The 23010-nt window shown below is 33.8% G+C and overlaps 2 protein-coding genes and 1 long non-coding RNA gene across 6 annotated transcripts; 1 reads left to right on the forward strand and 2 right to left on the reverse strand.

Annotated features, from left to right (window-relative positions):
• The first annotated feature begins 1843 nt into the window (after nucleotides 1-1843).
• LOC115973022 lies at nucleotides 1844-8769 on the forward strand. Its single transcript, XR_004087595.1, has 3 exons — nucleotides 1844-1994; nucleotides 7529-7597; nucleotides 8280-8769. It is a non-coding gene; the product is annotated as an uncharacterized LOC115973022 (long non-coding RNA).
• Nucleotides 8770-11861: 3092 nt separating this feature from the next.
• Nucleotides 11862-13268, reverse strand: LOC115973015 (putative disease resistance RPP13-like protein 1). Its single transcript, XM_031093253.1, has one exon. It carries the CDS (start codon nucleotides 13266-13268, stop codon nucleotides 11862-11864), a length of 1407 nt encoding a protein of 468 aa, XP_030949113.1.
• A 3963-nt stretch (nucleotides 13269-17231) lies between these two features.
• LOC115973021 (disease resistance protein Pik-2-like) lies at nucleotides 17232-22799 on the reverse strand. Of its 4 annotated transcripts, XR_004087593.1 has the most exons (4): nucleotides 19433-22799; nucleotides 18936-19025; nucleotides 17956-18087; nucleotides 17232-17390 (listed from the first exon to the last, which is right to left on the reverse strand). XR_004087593.1 is itself a non-coding variant. In XM_031093260.1 (3 exons), exons 1-3 carry the CDS (start codon nucleotides 22768-22770, stop codon nucleotides 18427-18429), a joined length of 405 nt encoding a protein of 134 aa, XP_030949120.1. In that variant the 5' UTR covers nucleotides 22771-22799; the 3' UTR covers nucleotides 17563-18426. The 4 variants fall into 4 exon arrangements, 2 of the variants coding, with proteins under 2 accessions (XP_030949120.1, XP_030949119.1); XM_031093260.1 differs by lacking the exon at nucleotides 17232-17390 and having other exon boundaries at nucleotides 17563-18453; nucleotides 22483-22799; XM_031093259.1 differs by lacking the exon at nucleotides 17232-17390 and having other exon boundaries at nucleotides 17564-18087; nucleotides 22483-22799.
• Nucleotides 22800-23010: the final 211 nt, after the last annotated feature.

Below are 23010 nucleotides of genomic sequence, written 5' to 3' on the forward strand. Positions count from 1 at the left end.
TAATCTTTTATAATTAAGAGAATATAGTAGTAGTTTAGAGGAAAGAGATGGCTTGTTAGAAAAGGAAAATACATGACTTTATAATTCTCTTTGTTAATAGTAAAGATACAGAGGTTTTGTGTCAAAAGTTGTTGACATTGTTTCCAAATCATCATAACTGTTATCAAATAAGCAGTGACAAAGTCAAGAATTTTTATTTGGGATTCATAATTGTTATAGTGATAAACAAATTAAAATAAGCTAAAACCATATTCATGCACTAATATACATGTGTGTGGGTGTAAATACAATTTTTTTTTTTTTTGAAGCCAAAAATCTTACTTTCTTAATATTAAAATTAGTTATAACTCATAAATATATTGTATACAAAATTATTGACTTTGATATATATCCATTTTTTTCCTGATAAAAGGTTAGTGAACATAATATTTTGTAAGTTTTTAAACAAAAGTCATTATAACTTTGTAACTCAAATAATATAATTTAAATTATAATTTATTTATTAATTATCAGCATGTATTTGTGAAGGAACACAAAATTTTAGTCATTGTAACTTGTAAATAAGTTCAAAAAATTGTTTAATAATAAAATAAATCAAACTTAAACATGTAATTTAGTTTGTTGAAAAACTCAAACACGACTTGTGCTCGTAATAAAATTAAAAAAATAAATTTGAAAATTCAATACTTCCTTTATAGCAGTAAGTGTAGTTAGAGGAGTGCCCTAGCTTTATTCGACCCTTTTTGATTCTTCTAGTGCAGTAATAAATTGTTCTATCGCTTTTTATTCTATTTTTTTTTTCAAAAAAAAAATCGATCATTTTTTCTCTCTTTAATTTTCAATATGGTGCATGCCTCTTGGATTGTATTGGTATAGAATGGTGAAGAATATTAAGAAAACTAACCACAAAAAAAAGAAAAAAGAAAAAAAGATGGTTAAATATTGGTGTAGAGAAACTTTTCTACATGACTTATCAATACCTACTCACATACAGTTTTAACTTTTAACTATATGACTTATTTCACTGTTCTGTGATTTGTTTAACTCACTTGATAAATTATATAGTTTTTTTATGAAATAAATTATATAGTTTTTTTTAGGGGAAAAATAAATTATATAGTTAAATATGTGTGGATAATCAATTGATTGTTATTTATTAGTTTTAAGCAGGAAAACTTGGTTAAAAAAACGTTGGCCTAAGAGTTATTATCCATAATGAAAATTGAAAAGGGTGATGTGTTGCTATGCTTGGAAATTTGAATGATAACTCAATATTTAGAATTTTTATCCGAGTAATAATTAGTTAAGCAATAATAATTTTTAAAGCTAAATTACAAAGTATATCCTCTAATTTTGGGGACAGGTTTAAGTCCAGTTGCATTGGACCTAATGGGATGCTGCCACATGGCAATTCATTTAGGCCCAATGTATAGGAAACTAGATCCAAAATGAACCCCTAACCTTGATATATTTTCAATTTAATCATGTAATTTTCTTCCCATTTTAGTCATTTTACTTTACCTTATTTTCAATTTACTTCTTTATGCTAGTTCTATCTAATGCATAATGATTTTATCATCACATTTTAGGGTGTCAGGTCATATTAAACCACTAGTTAAGTTATTTATTTATTAAATTTTGCTATTTTGTAATGTATCTTTATCCTCCTTAACAAAAGCCAAAAAGGAAATAAAATGATAAAAATATATTTTTTTAGTTTTATATATAATTTTTTTTCTCTACAAAGGTTTGTTGGAATTTTCATATCTGATATAATTTGGGGCCTTATGGGCTGACACTGACTGATTCGAGCTCAGATATTGGGCCAGGCCGGACCATCGATTAACCATAGTGCTCTACCTCTACTGTATGAGTATGAGTAATTCTATTCTTTTTCTATTGCTCTCTGCCATTCCTTCCGTCGATTCTAGATTGGAGAGCATTCATTGCTTTCTTTGAGGTTTTGCTTGAAATTCTTCGGACAAATCAACATGGTAAGCCTTCTTATTTTGTTCCGTCGATTCCAGTTGAAATTGCATACAACTATTTTGTTTTTTTCTTCCCTTAAATTGTTTTTGGTTTACCATTTGATTTTTATTATTTTCCCAAATTTCATACATGGGTACGGCATAGTTGTTAACAATTTGTAAAATTTTTATCACTATATTGTTCAAGAGTTCCATTAATCCCACCCATTTATTTAAAATTGTTAGATGTAAACTCTGATTTCTATGTTTATCATTGCTTTATTTACTTTTATAAAAAGCCTAACCAATATCCTTTGTGGAATGCTAAAGTTGCCCAGTTTAACTTTCATTACTCGGGTTGAGGTTTTGAGTGTTAAGACTTAAACCCTTGTGATAAAGTTAATTGTGTAAACATTAAAACCTTCTGTGGGGTTTTGAGTGTAATATTATACCCCCTGTGGTACTATTTTATACGCGGGTTAAGTGTTCAACTCAAAACCCTAAGCAGCTTTCGTGTTGTTTAGGGAAACCATATAGGGGTTATTAATGTTAGTAGCATGGCATGTGTTGTTTATTATTCTCAGGAAGTGTTCAAGAAGTTATAAAACCTTAGGTATTTCACACATCATATATCAACATGTATCAGCTTTGTTTCCTTTTATGTTTGGTGTATTTATGGTTATTTAAACAAACATTGATTATCCCTTTGTTGTTGTACATTTTTAGACCCCTTAAAATCACAATCAGATTAACCTAGGTAATTAGCTAAGTGATTACTTAGTCAAATTAACAAATATAGGTTAACACAAATATATCATATCAATGTATAGTAGCAGAAAATAAAAAACACAATGATATTATAACTCAGGAAAACCAAACCAGTAAAAAACTTAGGGAGGATTTAACCTAGCTATCCTCAAGGTAAAAAGCAAATCCACTAGAAAGAATCAAAGTTTTACAATAGTGACTTAGACCACTAACATCCTATTGCTACCCACTAGTAGAAACTTACTGACACAACCACATGTAAGTTCCGAGACCACAGACTCCTTCTTTCTTTGGCCTTTGCAAAACACAAACACCCATGTTTGTGACTTTGAGATCCCACTCAAAGGTTTAGCAACACAAACTCTCATGTTTGTAATTCCAAGACTAGCCTTGAAGGTTTAGATCATCAGCACCTTTGATGATTAGAGAAGGCAGCAACTTCTACAATATTGGATCTTGAGATTCTTCAAGTAATAACCCTAATAGAAGATATGAGAGAGTTTTTTAGGAACAAAACCCTAAATACAATAGAGGCACTCTCTTTTCTCTATAAAAAGCCTTATAAAAACGTGCTTAGGGTTTCCTTTATATACTGGAAGAAGTAGATCTAAAACCCTAATCCTTAATAGGCTTGAACTGGTGTTTGCGCTTAATTAAAATTCTGCAGATATGACTTTCGATCGATCGAGCCTATCTTTCGATCGATCAAACCAGACAAATTATGAAATCTTCTTCCTGCAGCTTGTATGTTCTTGAATCTTGACTTCAATCACCTTGAGCATTGTCTAATAATACCTATAGACTCTAAGATCTATATCTTGACTAGTTTGTGTTCACGATTTGCCAATTGTTCTAAACTTTTAGAACCTAACAGTTGTGATGTTCATTTTAATTTTGTTTAGTATATGAGAGGTTATAAGTTCAAGACCCACCAGGTTCATGCATAACTCACCCAAAAAAAAAAATATTTATGTTGTTATTTGTAAAATAAATTGAATGATATAATGGCGTTTGAGATAGATCTATGATTTGAAGGGCAATGTATCTTTGGTGGATATGGTTTTTGGATAGAATTGATTTAGAAGTTTTACCTTTATGTCTTGTAGTTTCTCTACTCTCTAACTTCAAATGATTGTTTTAATGGCCTTTGTCTTATTTGGCTCTCAATTTACAAGGTAGGCCTTCAGCTCTACCTTAGTTAATTTGAGCATTTGGAGTGCGTGAAAAAGTTGGTGTGTGAAAACCTTCTTACAAGCATTACTTAAAAAAGAAAAAAAGAAAGAAAAAAAAAGGAACAAATAAAAAGCTCAAACCTTTATATGGGAGTTATTTTCTTGTGTCTCCCAAATGAAATTACCCATGTTTCAACTGGGATCAATGCTTGATCCTCGGAGTGATCTCTGATCGTATGTCTTTAACATATTTACTATCAATGACTTTACTCCACAAGGACTCCCTCTTTAAAACCATACCTCCATAGCCATTTGAGTAGTAGAGCACCATTAAAACACAACACTTGATACTTCTGATACCTAAGCCCCCTTGTCGTATTGGCTTACACAGTGTAGACCAATTAACCAGGTGGAATTTGTGTTCTCCATTATGAACCACCCCCCCCCCCCCCCCAAAAATCTTTTCTAGCTTGTTAGCAATACTGACTGGTAGTGGAAAGAGAGACAAGAAATAAGTAGAGAGGCTTGAAAGTGTACTTTTTATTAAGGTGAGGCGACCACCTTTTGAAAGATAAATTTTCTTCCAACCTGCCAACCTCTTCTCCATTTTCTAAATAATCCCATCCCAGATTCTACAAGATTTGTACGAAGCACCTAGATGAGGACCCAGATACTTTATAGGAAGAGTGGAAATCTGAAATCCTACAACCCAAAGTACCAGTCAGAATTTCCATATAGGAACCATCTCAGACTTTAGCCAAATTAATGGGAAGTCCAGAAACAGCCTCAAAACATAATAAAATAGATTGAAGGTGACGTAACTGATCTAAATCTGCATAAAAAAAGACCAGGGTATCATCTGCAAACAGCAGATATGAAATATCCATAGCATCCCCATCAGTTGATGAAACTGAAAAACCATCTATGTGAACACCCTTCTTTGCTCTTAATATTATTCTACTAAATGCCTCCAATACCAAAACAAATAGCAAAGGTGAAAGAGGATCACCTTGATGCATACCACGAGTACTAGGAAAGAATCCTTTAGGAGTACCATTAATAATGAATTAATGATAAGAGAATCTTACCTTAGGAATATAAAATTGAATCCAGCTTCTAATTTTCAATGGACGCAGTGTCACTTCATTGGCAATAATTTACTAAGCCCAATTCTTTATGTCCTTTTATGGTCTCCAAGGCAACAAACTTGTGGCAAATCTGCTTGTATTAATTATTTCTTTGTAGTTATTCCTTTTATACACTCCATGTACTAGGATAGCACTTTTCTAATAAAATTTATTACTTCTTAGCAATAAGACCTACTTGTATTGATTCTTTTCTATCATTTACTTTTTTGGGTACTTCTTTAGTTTCCTTTTAAATGTTCTCTTGTAATTTTTTTTTTCAAATTTGATTGTTGAAAAGATGTAGATGTGAAAAAGAGAAGAAATAAACCAATGTTTGCTTGTATATTTGATTCAGAAAACATTTGCAATTAGGTGATTTGATTGCTTGCTGATTGCACACTTTAAGGCTAGTTTTATGTACAGATTAATTTTGAAACTGACATAAAAGTTGAGAGACTTTCAATTTTCTACAAATTAAATTAGGTTAGTATGCTGTGTTCATCATGTTTAAATTATGTTGCTAGGGATTTGTTCTGATATTATAACATGAAACAAACTCCTATCATTAGCATAACTCCAATTCATTCTTATAAATTCGATAATAGTATTCTATTCCTATTTTTCTTTTTGTTATGTTATTTAACTTTCAATTTGAAAACCTCCTAGAGCAGAAAAAGGGAATTCTAGTGCATGTTTATACAAGTTTTTGAGTTCAGTTAAGCGTTTGTTGATAACAGCACTTTCTAAAGATGTTCTTTGTTCTGGAAGTCTCAAAGGCCAACTCAATGGAGCAATCACAAATCCTCTGCACTTGAAATTGTCAACATAAAACAAGTAATATAACTTTTTAAATCTTTCACGAACCGTGCCACGAACTCATTGTTTTAATATAAGACCAACAAGTAACATAAACTTGGTTCTAGGGAGCATATAGTAGGACAAAGCTTTGGTCACCTATTCTTCCTTGATTAAATATTTCACCAAGTGCCAATATCACCTGTAAGGGGAAGCACAAGATTATCCAATAAGAACAACAATTAATAGGAGAATTCAAGTAAAAAAGAACTTCATTAGAATGGAAGTCAACCTGGGACATAATCTACCTCCCTAATCAGTACTCCATTGCTGGAAAATGCTTCTTTTTTCTTTTCTCTACATTAGTTTCACAAAGTTATGGATCATCTTCACGCTTTTCACTTACTTCAAAGACTCATTGATACAGTGACCTTCATCCCAACTGCAAGAGAGAGAGTATTATTGGGAAACTGATACTATAACATGACACTAATACTCCTACTATTGGCAGAATTCCAAATCTTGTATATATATGTAGGAATAATCAATATGTTCATATAAATTTCATCAAATTATTTTACCCCTATTTTTTTTTCTTTTCTTCATAATATTTCACTTTCGAACTTAAAATTTCCTAGACCAAACAAAGGGATTCAGTGCATGTGTAAAAAAAAAAAAAATTTGAGTTCAGGTAAGTGTACTAATAACAACACTTACTAAACAGGTTCTTTGTCATGGAAGTCTCAAAAGCCATCTCAATGGAGCAACAAAAAAATTTCCCCGCTTCTAAATCTGAAGGTGATGTAGCTGATCTAAATCTGCATCACAAAAGACAAAGAAAACCAAAAACCATTTGTATGACCACCCTCCTCTACTCTTAACATTGGTCTACTAAATGCCTCAATTCCCAAAACAAACAGCATAGGTGAAAGAGGTTCACCTTGCCTAAGGAGTACCATTAATAATGATAAGAAGATACAAAACTGAATCCAGCCCCTAATTTTCAATGGACACAGTCACTTCATTGGCAATAATTGACCAAGCCAAATTCATTATATACTTTTATGTTCTCCAAGACAAAAAACTTGTGGCAGTTCTGCTTGTATCAATTCTTTCTCTGTAGCTATTCCTTTTTTGTATGCACTCCACGTACTAGGACGGTGCTTTTCTAATAAAATTTATTGCTTATTAGCAATAAGATTTGCTTGTGTTGATTCTATTATTTACATTTTTGGGTACTACTTTAGGTTCCTTTTAAATTTTCTCCTGTAAATTTTTTTTCTTTTTTTCATATTTGATTGTTGAAAAGATGCCGATGTTAAAAAAATAAGAAATAAACCAATGTTTGCTTGTATATTTGATTCAGGAAGTATTTGCAATTAGGTGATCTGATTGCTTGCAGCTTGCACACTTCGAGGCTAGTTTTATGTACTGATTAATTTTGAAACTGACATAAAAGCTAAGAGACTTCAATTTTCTAGAAATTAAATTAGGTTAATATGCTGTGTTCATCATGTTTAAACTATGCTGCTGGGGATTTGTTTCTTAACCTTTCGTTAATGGAGCTAAAAAACCCACAAAAAAGTAGGAATTTTCTCCAGAGCTGGGGCATGTATTGTATTTGTCCTATCAAAGTTCACTTCTATTATTAATTGAATTTTTTCTGCGATTGAATTAAGTTTTCTTGTATATTGTGCAGTCTTCTGCAGTACAGTTGGGAGCAAATAATGCAGTAGGGGCAATCAATTGATGATGGTGAAACTACCAGGTTCATATTCCTCATCTTCTTGGTTTGTACAAGTTTCTTCTTTCCAGAAGTTTATCACATAAAAGCATATGACAATCTATAATGGGGCTTTGTATTCTCACTGCAATTGCATTTCCAAAGCCATTTCAAAGATTGTAGGATAAATAATGTCCCCAAGATAATGGTTTTTTGAACAGTCTATAATAAAAGTATTTACATCGTTCTAGGTGTCGAAAGTTGAAATTAGCCTATTTATGCTTTCTTAATGAAATTAGCCCATGTGATATAGACCGTAATGGATAAGTTTCACCAATGGTCTAGGCTTCAAGTTAATCCAGCCAAGTGCAAGATTTTTTACATGCAGAACAATATGCTAGCATTTTTTGTGATAAAATCATGCTCCCAATAAGATATTTAGGAGCACCTTGAACAATTGCACGAGTACTTGCTGAATGCAGAACTCTAAATGAGAAAATTTCAAAAAGAATAATTCCTTTTAATTGTCTTGAATATCTGCAGCTTTTGAAGCATCTCTTTTTCTTTTAATTCTTCTTGGCCGCTGTCCATATTGTACTGAAGCACATAGAAATAAATCGTTAACCTCTTCTAAGCACAACCACTCTAACTGTGAGACTAGAAAGTAGCTTGAGGAGGAAGTTGATGTTATTACTCCCATTTTCATTGTTTGCTTCAATACCTTCAGGCTAGCATTATAAAGAAACTTCTTTTTTACTCGGAATATGCAAAAGCTCCACAAGGCGATGATTAAAGAGCTTGCATTATCAAAGCTACTAAGGGCAAAGTAGGCAGAAACTTCACTTGTACAATGAATGCCCTCTTTCTTCCTTTCAAGTGAAGTAGGAAGTAAATGTAATAGCAATAACACTGGTTCATGATAAGGGTCCTAGTCCATCAAAGATGAGTGTGTGGGTCAATGTCATGTTGTAATAGTTTGTACAAACTACAAAGGCATATAGCAAAGCTACTAGTAGATAGTCACTGTTTTATTTCATCATTGATCTATTATGATAAATCAGCCTTATGTTCAGAGGACAATGGCTGAAACTCATACTCCTGGCTCAAGAGATTGTTAAGAATCATAACAAAACCTCTTTGATCCCAAGATGTGCAATTGAAATAACCTCATGAAGGCACATGACAATCTATAATGTGTCTGGGGAATTAAACACTCATTCCAGTTGGTATTCCCGAATCCTTTTCAAAAATTGATGGTAGAGTGAATAGCTTCCCCTCGAATTATTGTTGCCTTAATGGTTTTTTGAGCAACTATTTTGAAGGGGTTAAAATGGACTAAAGGACAATGCCATCCCTATTCTTGTTTGTGTGAGTAATGGAAGTGTTTAATAGTTCTAGGTGTTTAATGCTAAATTTATCCTGTTATGCTTTGTTAATAACCATAATGGAGTTCATAGTTGCTAATTCTGAATGATGTTTAGGCCAAGGTTTACTTATGGTCCAGGTTTCAAGCTAATCTGATTCAAGCATGCTAACCTCTCAATCAAATTATTTAGAAGTTCCTCTGATCATTGAAAGATCACTTAAAGAATGTAAAAAACTGATTGGGAAATTTCAAAAACTAATTCTATTAGTAACATTTGTTCATATATGGTATTGTAACAATTTGATTAGAAATAATCAAGCCAACGATAGAGCGAATTGGTTCCATGCATGTTCCAGCATTATCAAGTTAAAAGAGATACTTTAACAGCATTCTGGCATACGTCCATGATGTATAACTAAGGACACCCCAATCATAAGCAAATCCAAATAGCAAAAAAAGAACCCAATAAATTGATTGATACACCCAAAACATTACCCAGAGATGGACACCCAAATTATAAAATTGAAAGAAGAAATGAAATGTTCAATAAGTCGACTGTGCAGCACACTACACATGTGCTCAACATTCCTGATGAAATGAATGAATAGATCTGTTAAAATGTCCTCATTTCTTTGGTGCAGCCTTAATTGGAAGATGAGTGAGTGAGACTTATTGAAAGAGAAAAATAACCATTCCACATCATTATAATGTGACCTTAACCATCTTTGATATATTGTGATAGCTGAATTAATGGCAAACTGCATATCCATATAATGGCTAATACTAATTAATAGTATCTCTCTAACAACTAATAAGAAAGAAGTTAGAGAAGCATGTTTTCTTCAGATCAAGAGTGAATATACGACGGCGTTTTGTGTAGATCCAAACGAGAAATAGTTCATGAACCCTATCTATCTTTATTTAGTTTTAGGAGTTGAGTAGCTAGGTAAGTGAAAAGGGGGGGCCTAGCCTATCTGTGTGTGAGAGCAATGGGGCCCAATGGGCTAATGTCGTTGTGTTCTATGGGCTTTGAAAGAGTGGTGATTTGATGGGACCATCTACATTGTCTTGTTGTGTACCCAACTTTTCTCGCTCTTCTTCTTCTTTTTATTTTTATAAAGCTATATGGTTACACCCAAATTTATGCTCTTTCCGCCCCTTTTACCCAAAGAAAAACCTTGCTAATAATTCTTAATTTGAGTAAAACAAATTCAATCCAATCAAACTTTGAATTTGTGAATGTATGAAAAAAAAAGTTACACTTGCTCTTCTGACTTTAAATAGTTAGTCTTTCACACTAACATGTGAGGAAATAAAAAATATTTTATTTTGATAAACGTATGTTGGGAACTTTTATAACCACCAAAATACAACACACTAAGCTAAATTCTCTAAGTTGCCTGGTCATGTCCTCCCTTCACAATTCTACCAAATTTGCTATAATTTTGAAATTATTAAAAAGCAACCATATATGTCATATTTCATCAACTCAAGCTTTGACACAACAATACAAATTATTAACCACCGCCACTTCTAGGTGAGTTGGTACCCGGTTATGTAAGTAACCTATTACTCGGGGGTTCGAGCCCCGGCATTCACCTAGCCAAAAAAAAAAAATATATATATATATATATATATATACAAATTATTAGAATAAAATAACAAATGAAGGAAATTACCATTGAGTCCATGACTGTACTTGCCTTAATTTCAGGGACATAAAGTTTGAATAGGGTCCAAATTTTAAGCCAGGTTTGCCCTTGCCTTACGTGAGAAGTCAAATGATTGAGAACAAAACCTCAAAAGGCGGAATGAAGAGGAACAAATGAATCGGTGTTCAGTTCTGCATAATTAACAACCTATTATTCAAAAAGTGGGCTGCAAAGTAAGCAAAATGAGGGATCTTCAAGTCTTAGTTAGTATTCAATTTATAAAATAATTAATTAGTAATTTTATTTTCAGTAATATAAAAAAATTCAATCCAACCTATCCATGAATTTTTACCTATTCTCTAGTACTTGGATACAAAGTATTATTTAAACATAATGGAAGTGTTATGAATCATCTGTTTTAGGACAAGAACCAAAAAATAAAGTACATGAAGTCTGCATTAAAAAAATTAGAACTTTCTGTTTCTTGCAGGACAACGATGACAAGGAACAATAAAATAAAAATAAAAATGAAGTATAGGATTTTTCATTTTGAAATACTTGGAGATGAAAGGAAGGTTGTAAGCGGCTGTTGGAGGTAGAGAAAGAGCCCAAAATCACTAGGAAACCAAACAATTTACTACTGGGTGATGCTCTGGGCATTAAAAATCTAACATATAAAAAACAGATTAAGAAGAAAGAAAATTGAAAGCACCAAAGGTTTTGTTTAGAATGTTTAACATCTATTTAGAAGTATTTAATTATTAGAAGATAGGAAATTTACAGCTCAGATAAATATTATCTCTAGATTTGTGAATGTCTTTGTTTTGCTTTTGATTAAAACAAAGTCTCAAAAAACAAATCTAAGAAAAGAAAGAATTCATTCGGCAATTATCCCATCAAAAAAAGTACTTGATTTTTAATTTGGGATTATAAGATAGATGCATACCTGAAAAAATTGTTTCTTCCTGCTGGTTCTCATAATCCAAAATCACACGTGGGACATGAGCAATGATGGAACAATCTTCACCTATTTGCCTCTTGCATCTTTGCCGTAAGAGGGGACAATCAGTAATTTTCAACTCTGTTAAAGAGGTGAGACTACGAATCCCTTGAGGAAGTGATGTTAGATTGGGACACTCCCAAAATGTAAGGAATTGTAGTGATGTGAGGTTGGCTATCCAAGGGCGAGATATGAGTCCATCACATTTGTAAATTTCGAGTTTTTGAAGAGAAACGAGGTTCTGCAGCCACTCCTCTGGAAGAGATTCTAAATTGTTGACCGAATATAACTTCAAATATTGTAATTGAGAGAGAGAGGAAAGTAGCATGAGGAGAAGGTTGATGTGGTTGCTCCCATTTTCATTGTTTGCTCCAATACCTTCCAACTAGCGATACGCAATACCAACTCTTCTTTCAAATATGGAAACGAGGGCATGGAAGTCAAGTTAAGGCATCTGAGAATCTGTAATTTAGAAAGACAAGGAGGAAATGATGGAAGTAAGAGATGGTGTGGCTCATTAACATCATCATCTGAATTCCTCCACCATCCTTTCAGATTTGGGCATTCGTCTAATATGAGAGAAGATAATGATGGGAAGAATGATGTTTTTGAAGAAGAAGAAGAGGAACCACCCAACACGTTACTAGTAATGTCTTCATCTGATATGTATTCAAGAGCTTTCATATTTAAAATATAGACAAACTTGAGAAAAGGGAGTTGATTTAACGCTGGGAGGTGCTGCAATCTATTATTACTAGATAATCTCAAATGGACAAGATTAGTGAGAGAAGAGATCCAACTTGGAATTCTCACACCCATATAATAACACAACCACAACGATTTAAGATTTGGATGTGGTTGGAGGCCTTCTACTGACATTTCATCATAACATTCGCTTTCTCCATCATCCCACTCCCACCATAAAAGAAGCTCTTCAAGATGTTGTTTCTCCTTCATATTTGTGGCTTTACATTCCAGCATGTCATCCTCTCCATGTCCCAATTTTTCAATCCATAGGCTTCCTCCCAAATTGCTCAGCTCCTTCAATTCACTTAGCCCACCACCAAACCTAGCTTGTTTTTTCTTACACCAACTATAAGAGCTTGCCTTGAAACCTCCTTTCTTCAAGACAAACCGTGTTAGTATCTCAAGAGAAGTAAGATGTCCAAGTCCAAGGGGCATATGAGTCAATTTGGTGCAATTAGTATCTAGATGCCTAAGATTGACCAACTTCTTAATGCCCTGGTGTAATTCTTTAAGTGAGTCATAGCCACTGAGTTTTAGTGTCTGCAAATTTAGCAACTTGGTAATCGAATTAGGGAGAAATTCAATATCTTTATTTTTGGAAAGATCAAGATATCTTAAATGTTTCAATTCCCCAATTGAATGTGACACCACACTTAGATCTAATTTACTCAAATCCAATGTGCGCAAATAATTGAGATTTGAAATGAGTGCATCACAAGTAAACTTACCCAACTCTATCCCTACACTAAGTGCAAGAACTGTTCGTATTCTCATTCCTTTAACCATGAGAATTGGAAGTTCCCTTGATGAATCCTCTAGATTACTCAACAAATCCTCAAGATCAAATGATACATGACGAACCTTTTTACCAATATTTTCCTTACTTGAAGTTAACATAGTACTTTCCATCCCAGCCACAAGAGTTGCAAGATCATGCATGAGATCATGCATTTTGCAACATGCTATATTGCCCAATTCCTCTTTTTTTACATCTTGAAAAAAGGATCTCCAAAGTAATTCCATAAAGTACTCTTGACTGACATCCTTAACACGTTACTTTCAATTTGATAGCTTAATAAAACCCTGCGCTACCCAAAGATGAATCAATGTCTCTACATCAATCACATAATTTTTTGGAAACAATCTACAATAAGCAAAGCATTGCTTTAAGTACGAAGGTAGATCATCATAACTCAACTTAAGTGTTGATGAAATATCATTTTCTTCTCCTTGAGTTATTTTTGAGAGTTCATAACTTTTAAAGGATCTCCACTCATTTTCAGAAGATTTGGTGCGTAGCAAGCTTGCTATAATCCTTATGGCAAGAGGTACCCAGCACACTTCCCCATAATCTCCTTTCCCAAACTTATAAAGGCGACGTTCTCTGGTAGTTGACCTTGTTCAAATGCCATTTTTACAAACAAACTTCAAGCCTTCTCTTCAGGTAGGCCTCTTAGAGCATGCCATGAAACTGCCCCTATTATCCTCGCTACACTTTCTGAGCGTGTGGTCACTATTATTCTACTTCCTCTTGCACCAACCATTAGCAAATTTCTCAAGAGAAGCCATTTATTATTTTCCTCGTTCCACAAATCATCCAAGACAAGCAAGTAATTTTTTCCATTAAGTTTTTCTCGAAGCTGATTTTGCAACATCTCTAGGCTTTCTTATGCTTCTCTTTTGTTAATTGTTTTAAAACTTCTTTAACAATGTGTTGTACGTCAAAGGTATCAGAGACACAAATCCAAAGTTTTAACTCAAAATATTTTTTGACAGTTTCATCATTGTATACCAGTTGAGCTAGTGCTGTCTTGCCCAATCCTCCAATACCAAAAATTGGAATGATAGAAATATTCTCTACAACATTGTCATTGAAAAGATATTCTATAATCTCTTTCTTATCATTCTCTCTCCCAACAATTTCATCTTCCAGTACAAAAGAATAAGTTTCTATGGCCCTATTCATGATTTGTGGCTCAATCGAGCTTTGAATAAAGTGGAAATCATCCTTATCTTTTGCATTGACATTTAGTCTCTCCCTAATTGCCTTTATTTCGTGACCCATCTTAAGACTAAAAGCAAACTGGTTTGAACTTGAAAAGAAAATGCGTACCTCCTTTGTCATTTTGTTTCCACTCATCACCTTGTGCAGCAAAACTTCAGTGGAGATAGAATCCAGTAAGTCATCTGCGTCATGGAGGACATCTTTGAGCTTTCTGAGCCAATCTTTGATCAGATGGCTATGAGAACTCTGCTTTTCTGCATCTAGAATCACAGCTTGGACTGTGGAGACAGTGTTCTTTAGATTTTCAATCTCAATCCTAACACCAAAGGCCAGTTTGACCTCTGGGAGAGTGATGGAACCCAGCAGTTCAAGGACTTTTCCTGCAAGTTGGAACAAAGCTCCATCCACCATTTTTTTTTTCTTTCAGGAATATTAGATGGGTTTGTGGATTAGTGAAGGCGATGAATGGTAGTTGTTGTTGTGTCCAGCTTTGAAAAATTACATCAATGTTTAAATTAACAATACATGTTCTTAAGACAAGATAATTGGAGCAGTTGAATCTTTCCACAAAGGCAGCTAACTATGTTTGTTTAAATAAACGACAATTGAAAGAAACAGCTAAATATGTATTTTTTTTAATAGCCGCCAACGTAGAAAATGAGAAGTCTTTAAGTAAAACACTGTTATAGTCTTTTATTTATATATATATATATATATATTTTTTTTTTTTTGAGAATGCTGTTATAGTCTTATAGATACTAAACTATTAAAGTTTTTCCCATAAAAAAAAAAAAAAAATTTAAAGTTTTGTCACTGGTTTTTAATAATTCAAAGGTTTTAAATAATTTAATGAAAAAACATCATGTTATAATTTTCAAGAAGGTGATTTGCACCTATATTCTGAGAATGACTAATGATTATATATTTAACACGTCGGTGAATTGGAAATGGGTTTGCTGGTTGTATTTAATGGATCTATTAAGTTAGTGATACATAAAATTTTAAACTAAATTACAAATTATATCCTCTAAGATTGATTTGTGTTTATAAGTTTCATCCTTCCCCCAAATCGTTTGTCACCATCATCATTTTCTCATTAGAAAATTGTAAATATATCTATAAAATAAGCTTAAAACAAAAAACATTTACTACCCTTTTCAACTATATATATACACACACACAAAGAACACATTTGTTTGATGGAATTAGTAGGAATGTGTATGGCTTTAGGGTTGGGCATTTTTCAACACAAACCAACCTCATTGGCTTGATTTTTTTTTTTACCTAACCCAACCTATAATAGCTCTATAACCAACCTAACCCAAAAGGGTCATCTTAGGTTGGGTTAAGTCATTAGTTTGGGATAATTTTGTCATGCCTAATAAATAATTAGGTTTCATTTAACTATATAAGCTCATTAATAAATAAATTATTACAATTTACACACAATTGAACCTAATATTTCGATTTTAAAATACTATCAAGAGTTTTATAATTTAGTCACATTGTCTGGTTTCCTGTATAAGCATAGCCCCTTTCCCAATTTTTGAAACAAGTAAATTATGATAATTTGGTAAATATTTAACAAAATGATCAAATTGTAATATTTTTAAAACTATATTAAATGCATATATGATATATGCAACTAAATTTTAGAGTTTAATTTGAAAATAATATTATTGTTTGAAATGTATTATACTATAATGTAATTATCCTTATATTTTATTATTTATATACAAATATTCATGAAGATTAATAAAATCTTTTTATCTCTTTTGAAAGGCAATAATAATGTTTTTTTTTCCTTTTTCCAATTAAAACTGTTGCCTTTTTATTCTTTTTTCAACAATTTTTCCTTTAATTTTATAGGTTTTGAACCTTTAAACATATTGATAGAATTTATTTCTAGAGAATTCCCTCACCACATAAAAAATAACACAAAATATTGACTTGTATAGAAAACACCCAATGTGATGCCCCAATTTGATAGTGTGGGAGGACTTTCGTCTCGGCCCCTAATCAGGTATTATTCGCTTTTGGATGGGCAAGGATCGACTTACGTCCCATTCGCACGAATTTGCTTAATCCCATATCAGGGAGAGACGCTTCACACCCTTGCCTAATAAGCCTTTGGCCTAAGGAAGGGTGTACCGTAGTGGTACACTCATCCTTAGGCCAAAGGCTTATAAGGCATGAGTGGGGGCATCTCTCCCCGATGTGGGATTGAGCAAATTTGTGCGGGTGGGACGTAGGTTGATCCTTGCCTATCCTAAAGTAAACAATACCTGATTGGGGGTCGAGACGAAGGGCCGAGACGAAAGTCCTCCCACAGATAAGTTCAGATGTGGCTAGCGCTTTTTCTTGAGTCATAACACAAAATATTGACTTGTATAGAAAACACCCAATGTGATGCCCCAATTTGATAGTGTAAGAGGACTTTCGTCTCGGCCCCTAATCAGGTATTATTCGCTTTTGGATGGGCAAGGATCGACTTACGTCCCATTCGCACAAATTTGCTCAATCCCATATCAGGGAGAGACGCTTCACACCCTTGCCTAATAAGCCTTTGGCCTAAGGAAGGGTGTACCGTAGTGGTACACTCATCCTTAGGCCAAAGGCTTATAAGGCATGAGTGGGGGGCATCTCTCTCCGATGTGGGATTGAACAAATTTGTGCGGGTGGGACATAGGTTGATCCTTGCCTATCCCAAAGTAAACAATAACTGATTGGGGGCCGAGACGAAGGGCCGAGACGAAAGTCCTCCCACAAATAGGTTCAGATGTGGCTAGCACTTTTTCTTGAGTCATTACAGATGGTATCAAAACCAAGCTCTAGTTGGAAGTGTGAGCCCCACACACAAGAACGCGTGTGCTTGGAAGGGGATGACCAATCCACATCATTATGTGATATTCTTTGTAATAGTTCAAAACTAGACTTAATAGAAAATTTGCGATATATGTATACTTAATGTTTAATACAAAATTGCTCTATGTATACTTAATGTTGTATAATTTCCTTTTGATGGCCATCCAATGGTGAACTTCTCAGCCATATTATGGCTTTTATCCCTGAACAAGAATAAGAAATGAGTTAGAGAAACATGTTATCTTCAAATATCTACGTATATGGTCATGAATGGAAACAATGGATTTTGTAATAATAATAATAATAGTAAAATAAAAAGAGAGTCCAATATACAAATACTAAATATTTAAAAATGTAGAGAACTGTTCATTTTAACACAAAGAGACATGTTGTGTGCTTAATGGAACCGTCATCATCTTAGAGGAAAAAATACTTTAAATATCATATTATGTACTAATCAATATCCGCTAAATGGTTTCGTTTTACTCAAATAATGGTTGTCCAAAATTAAAGCAATTGGTCTGCAAAAGAACAGAGGCTCTAAGTATCTTCCCTACAATGCAATAGTCTAACAACAAGGAAAACAATTGAAGAACAAGAATCTATTTTGTCTTATGTCCATCAGAAATAGATTCATGAAAGACATATTGTATTTAATTCACTATCTAAATGATTATAGGAAGATTGTTGATATTGGTTCCTACATAATCTTTTGGCAATTAGCACAAAAATGATAAGAATAATTAAATGGCCAGAATTTTCTTTTACCTCTGCATCACTTTGCAGCAAATTACTCCACTTTTGGGACATTTAATCAAACTGCTTCTCTTTGGCCTAAAAACTTTATACACTTCATCCACCATCACACAATCCTCCATACTCAGTGTGTGCTGGCTCCCTCTGCATTGTTGCCCAATTTTCGTAGAGACAGCACAACCAAATGTTAAGAACCAGCCACATAAAAAATGAAGCATCAGATGTTAGTGATCGTGGTAATTCCACTTCAGAGAAGCTAAAGGAAATTACAAATGGCTGATGTGTATTCAGTTCTGGATTGATTGCATCAATAGTCGCAAGGTTGAAGACGATTGAATTTGGGGATGACCGTTGGTTTTTAAATCCAGATGCAACGCACCGTTTCACTTATGTAATATAAGAAGCGACGCACCGTTTTGTATGTGTTTGTTATTTAAGCTTCAGGAGCTAGAACGGTGTCGTTTAAAAGAATGAACCAGCCCTTCAAATATAATGGCGCGAAACCTGTGTCTGTTTGAAGTTAGTTAGCTTTCCTAAATTCACGGAGCTGATCCGTATGATCAGGATCAATTCTGTTACTCTATACCTTAGGCAGATTACAGTATATATATGATTGTACTCTCAGATTATGAATTAAGCAAGAAAATCTATTTTTCTCATTCTCTTCTCTCTCTCTCTCTCTCTCTCTCTTTTCTTCTCTCTTTTCTGTTACATCTTTCTCTGAATATTTTCTCTCCACACAAACAGATATTAATCTTAGTCAAGATTACTCTCTAACACTGAGATTGTGCTTTACAATCCATTAAGAAAATCTTCATCAGAGACCGCACACAATGGAAGTTATGACGCATCCACCATAAAATGGAACATTTCAGCACAAGAACAAATTTTTTGTCGTTGTGTTTGCCAAAGAAAGAACATGGAACTTTTCTTTTTGGCCAGAAAACGATATATATGAAGCTAAGCACAATAAAATCATGAGAATATTTTACCTCTGATGTATTTGGAGATGAGGTAGAGGCTGCAGCAGTAGAAGGTGCAACTAGGTCCAAAAGATTCAACCATTTGAAAATAAAAAGTTCCTACAGTCATGTTTAAGCATTAGCAACCTGACTTATAAAATTCAGTCCAATTTACCTTTGAAATTGTGCATATACGAACAAATTGTACTCATTCAATCACTCTCTTTCTTATTTGACTATTAAAGTAAGTCTTCACACCAACATGTAGATTCATAAAATAATAAAAAAAGTATTTAACAGAAATATGTTTGAAACTTTATAAATGAATGAATTTAAATATCCTTTTTCTTCTAGTATTTTGAAGAAATCATGTATCTAATTAAAGTTTTCATGGATAAAAAAGCAAAGAAATTATATATATATATATATATATATATATTTTAAAAATGATTTACCACTGAGTTCTTGACCCACGATTGTAGTTTTGAATAGGGTTCAAATTTTGGGGTTAAAAGATAGATCCATACCTTAAGAAGCTTTGTGTTGCTTCATTATCCACATGCACATATGGGACATGAGCAATGTTGGGCCAATCTTCTCCTGTTTGCCTCTGGCATCTTTGTTGTAAGAGGGGACACTCAGTAATTATTATTTCTTGTAAGACAGTGAGCTTGTGAATCCCTTGAGGTAGTGATGCTAATTCCGGACATTTGTCAATTTCAAGTTTTGTTAGTGATGTGAGGTTGCCTATCCACACTGGTAAAGCCATCAAATTAGGACAATTAATAATTTTGAGATATTTTAGAGTGGTAACATGTTGAAGCCCATCTGGCAGAGACACAAATTTTGGAATTCTCTCTAAATGAAGAAAACGGAGGCTCCTAAGGCCTTGCCATTGCATGCCATCATCTTCATCGTTTAGTAGCGCAAGCTCATTGCAGTACATGATTTCCATCTCTTGAAGTGAGGTGAGATGTTGAATACCTTTACAAGGGAGAGACCTGAGTCCATTACAGTTGTAAATGAAGAGTTTTCGAAGAGAAACAAGGTTTCGTAAACACTTCTCCTCTAGAAGAGATTCTAAATCGTTAACCTCTTCTAATGTTGCGGAGGTTGATGTCGTTGCTGTTGTTGATGGACTCTGTGTTGCTCCCATATTCATTGTCTGCTGAAATGCCTTCAAGCTAGTTGTATCTAATACAAGCCCTTCTTTGAGATATGGAAACAGGGGCATGGAACACATGTGAGGGCATTCGGTAATCTTTAAAAAAGAAAGACGAGGAAATGAGGGTAGTAAAAGATGGCCTGGCTCATTACCATCAACTTTCCTCCACCAACCCTTCAAATTTGGGCATTCATACATTATGAGAGAAGATAAGGATGGGAAGAATGTTGTTTTTGAGGAACCAAGTGCTTTACTAATAGTATCTTTTGATATGTATTCAAGTGCTTCCATATACTTAAGGATGATGGACTTTAGAAAAGGTAGTTGATTTAATGGTGGGAGGTGTTGCAAGTTTCTGTTTCTATAGAATTCCAAATCGACAATATTAGTGAGCGAAGAAACCCAACTTGGAATTATCACACCCATATAAAACCACAACTTCAAAGCTTTAAGATTTTGATGTGGTTGGAGCTTTTCTAGTGACATTTCATCATAACTTACATTATTTTCAGCCCACCTCGAGTCCCACCATTATTTCAATTGTTGAAGTTGTTGTTTCTCCTTCAGTTTTGCAGCTTTACATTCCAGCTCCAGCATGTCATCTTTTCCATGTCCCAAATTGTTAATACTTAGGCTTCCTCCCAAATTACTTAACTCCTTCAATTCACTCAATCCACCACTACACTTAGCCTTGCTTACAACAAAAAGTGGTAGTATCTCAAGAGAAGTACAAAGTTCAAGTCCAAGGGGCATATGAGTCAATCTTTGACATTCAAAAATATCTAGATGCCTGAGATTGACAAAATTTTTAATTTCCCTCGGTAATTCTCTAAGCGACTTACAATACTTGAGTTTTAATGTTTGCAAATTCAACAGTTTAGTAATGGAATTAGGGAGAAATTCAATATCTTCATTTTCAGAAAGATCAAGATATCGTAAATGCTTTAATTCTCCAATTGAATTTGGCACTACACATAGCTTTAATTTACTCAAATCTAATGTGCGTAAATAATTGAGATTTGAAATGAGTGCATCACAAGTTAATTTACCCAACTCTTGCCCTACACTAGCTCCAAGAATTGTTCGTATTTTCATTCCTTTAACCATGGGGATTGTGAATTGCCTCAATGAATACCTAAGATCAAATGATACATGACGAAGTTTTTCATCAATATTTTCCTCACTTAAAGTTAACATGGTACTTTCTGCCCCAGCCACAAGATTTGCTAGATCATGCATGAGATCGTGCATTTTGCAAAATACTATATTGCCCAATTCATCTTTTATTACATCCTGAAAAAAAGACCTCCAAAGTAGTACCATAAAATACTCTTTGCCAACATCCTCAATACGTTGCTTTGAATTTGATAACTTAATAAAACCTTGCGCTGCCCAAAGATGAATAAGTGTTTTTACATCAATTTTGGAATCTTTTGGAAACAATTTACAATAAGCAAAGTATTGCTTTAAGTGTGATGGTAGATGATCATAACTCAACTTAAGTGTTAATGAAATATCATATTCTTCTTGTTATGTTATTTTTGAGAGTTCAAAGTTTTTGAAGGATTGCCATTCATTTTCTGAAGGTTTGGAACGTAGCAAACTTGCTATCGTCCTTACGATGAGAGGTACCCCACCACACTTTTCCACAATCTCTTTTCCTATGCTTATAAAGGCTTGGTGTTCTAGCAGTTGGCCTTGTTCAAATGCCATTTTTACAAACAAGCTCCAACTCTTTTCTATAGGTAGGCCTTTTAGAGCATACCATGAAATTGACCCTATTATCCATGCTACCCTTTTTGAGCGTGTGGTCACGATTATCCTACTTCCCCTTGCACCAACCATTAGCAAATTTCTCAAGAGAAGCCATTTCTTTTTATCCTCAATCCACAAATTGTCCAGGACAAGCAAGTATTTTTTTCCATTAAATCCTTCTCGAAACTGTTTTTCCAAGATCTCAAAGCTTCCTTCATGCTTCCTCTTTGTCAATTGTTCTAAACTTTCTTTAACAATTCGTTTTACATCAAAGATATCAGAGATACAAATCCAAAGCTTTAGCTCAAAATTTTTGTCCACATTTTCATCATTATATACTAGCTGAGCTAAGGTTGTCTTCCCCAATCCTCCAATGCCAACTATTGGAATGATAGAAATATTCTCTACAACATTATCATTAAAAAGACGTTCTATAATCACTTCCTTATCATTCTCTCTCCCAACAACTTCTTCAAATACAAAAGAATAAGCTCCCCTTTCCCTATTCATGACTTGTGGCTCAACGAAGTTTTGACTGAAATGAAAATCTTCCTTATCTTTTGCAATGGCATTTAGTCTCTCCCTAATTGCTTTTATTTCATGACCCATCTTAGGACTAAAAGTAAGCCGGTTAAAACTTGAACAGAAAATGCGTACCTTCTTTGTCATCACTTTCTGTTGCAAAACATCGGTGGAGAAATCATCCAGCAAGTCATCTGCATCATGGAGAATATCCTTGAGCTTTCTGAGCCAATCTTTGATCTGATGGTCTTGAGAACTCTGCTTTTCTGCATCTAGAATCACTGCTTGGATTGTGGAAACTGTGTTTGTTAGTTTTTCAATCACTCTTTTGACACTAGAGGCCAGTTTGACCTCTTGGAGAGTTAAGGAACGCAGCAGTTCAAGGACTTTTTCTGCAAGGTGGAACAAAGCTCCTTCAGCCATTGTTTTTCTTACAGGAGTATTAGATGAGCTTAGAGTAACCACACACACATTTATCTTCTAATCCAAAATCTTGTAGTTTGTCTTTGAATGGTTGGTGGTGGCGCACACACCATCCCACACGGTTCTGTTGATGCTGACACTAGGAGAAAGTTGTGTAAAAGTACAACTATATATCTTGAAAAGAAAAAAAAAATTAAAAACTACATTTATCTAAAATAGACTAACTAAATAAATAAAAAT

This window comes from Quercus lobata, unplaced genomic scaffold (assembly GCF_001633185.2).
Source record: "Quercus lobata isolate SW786 unplaced genomic scaffold, ValleyOak3.0 Primary Assembly Scq3eQI_49, whole genome shotgun sequence".
NCBI classification, from domain to species: Eukaryota; Viridiplantae; Streptophyta; class Magnoliopsida; order Fagales; family Fagaceae; genus Quercus; species Quercus lobata.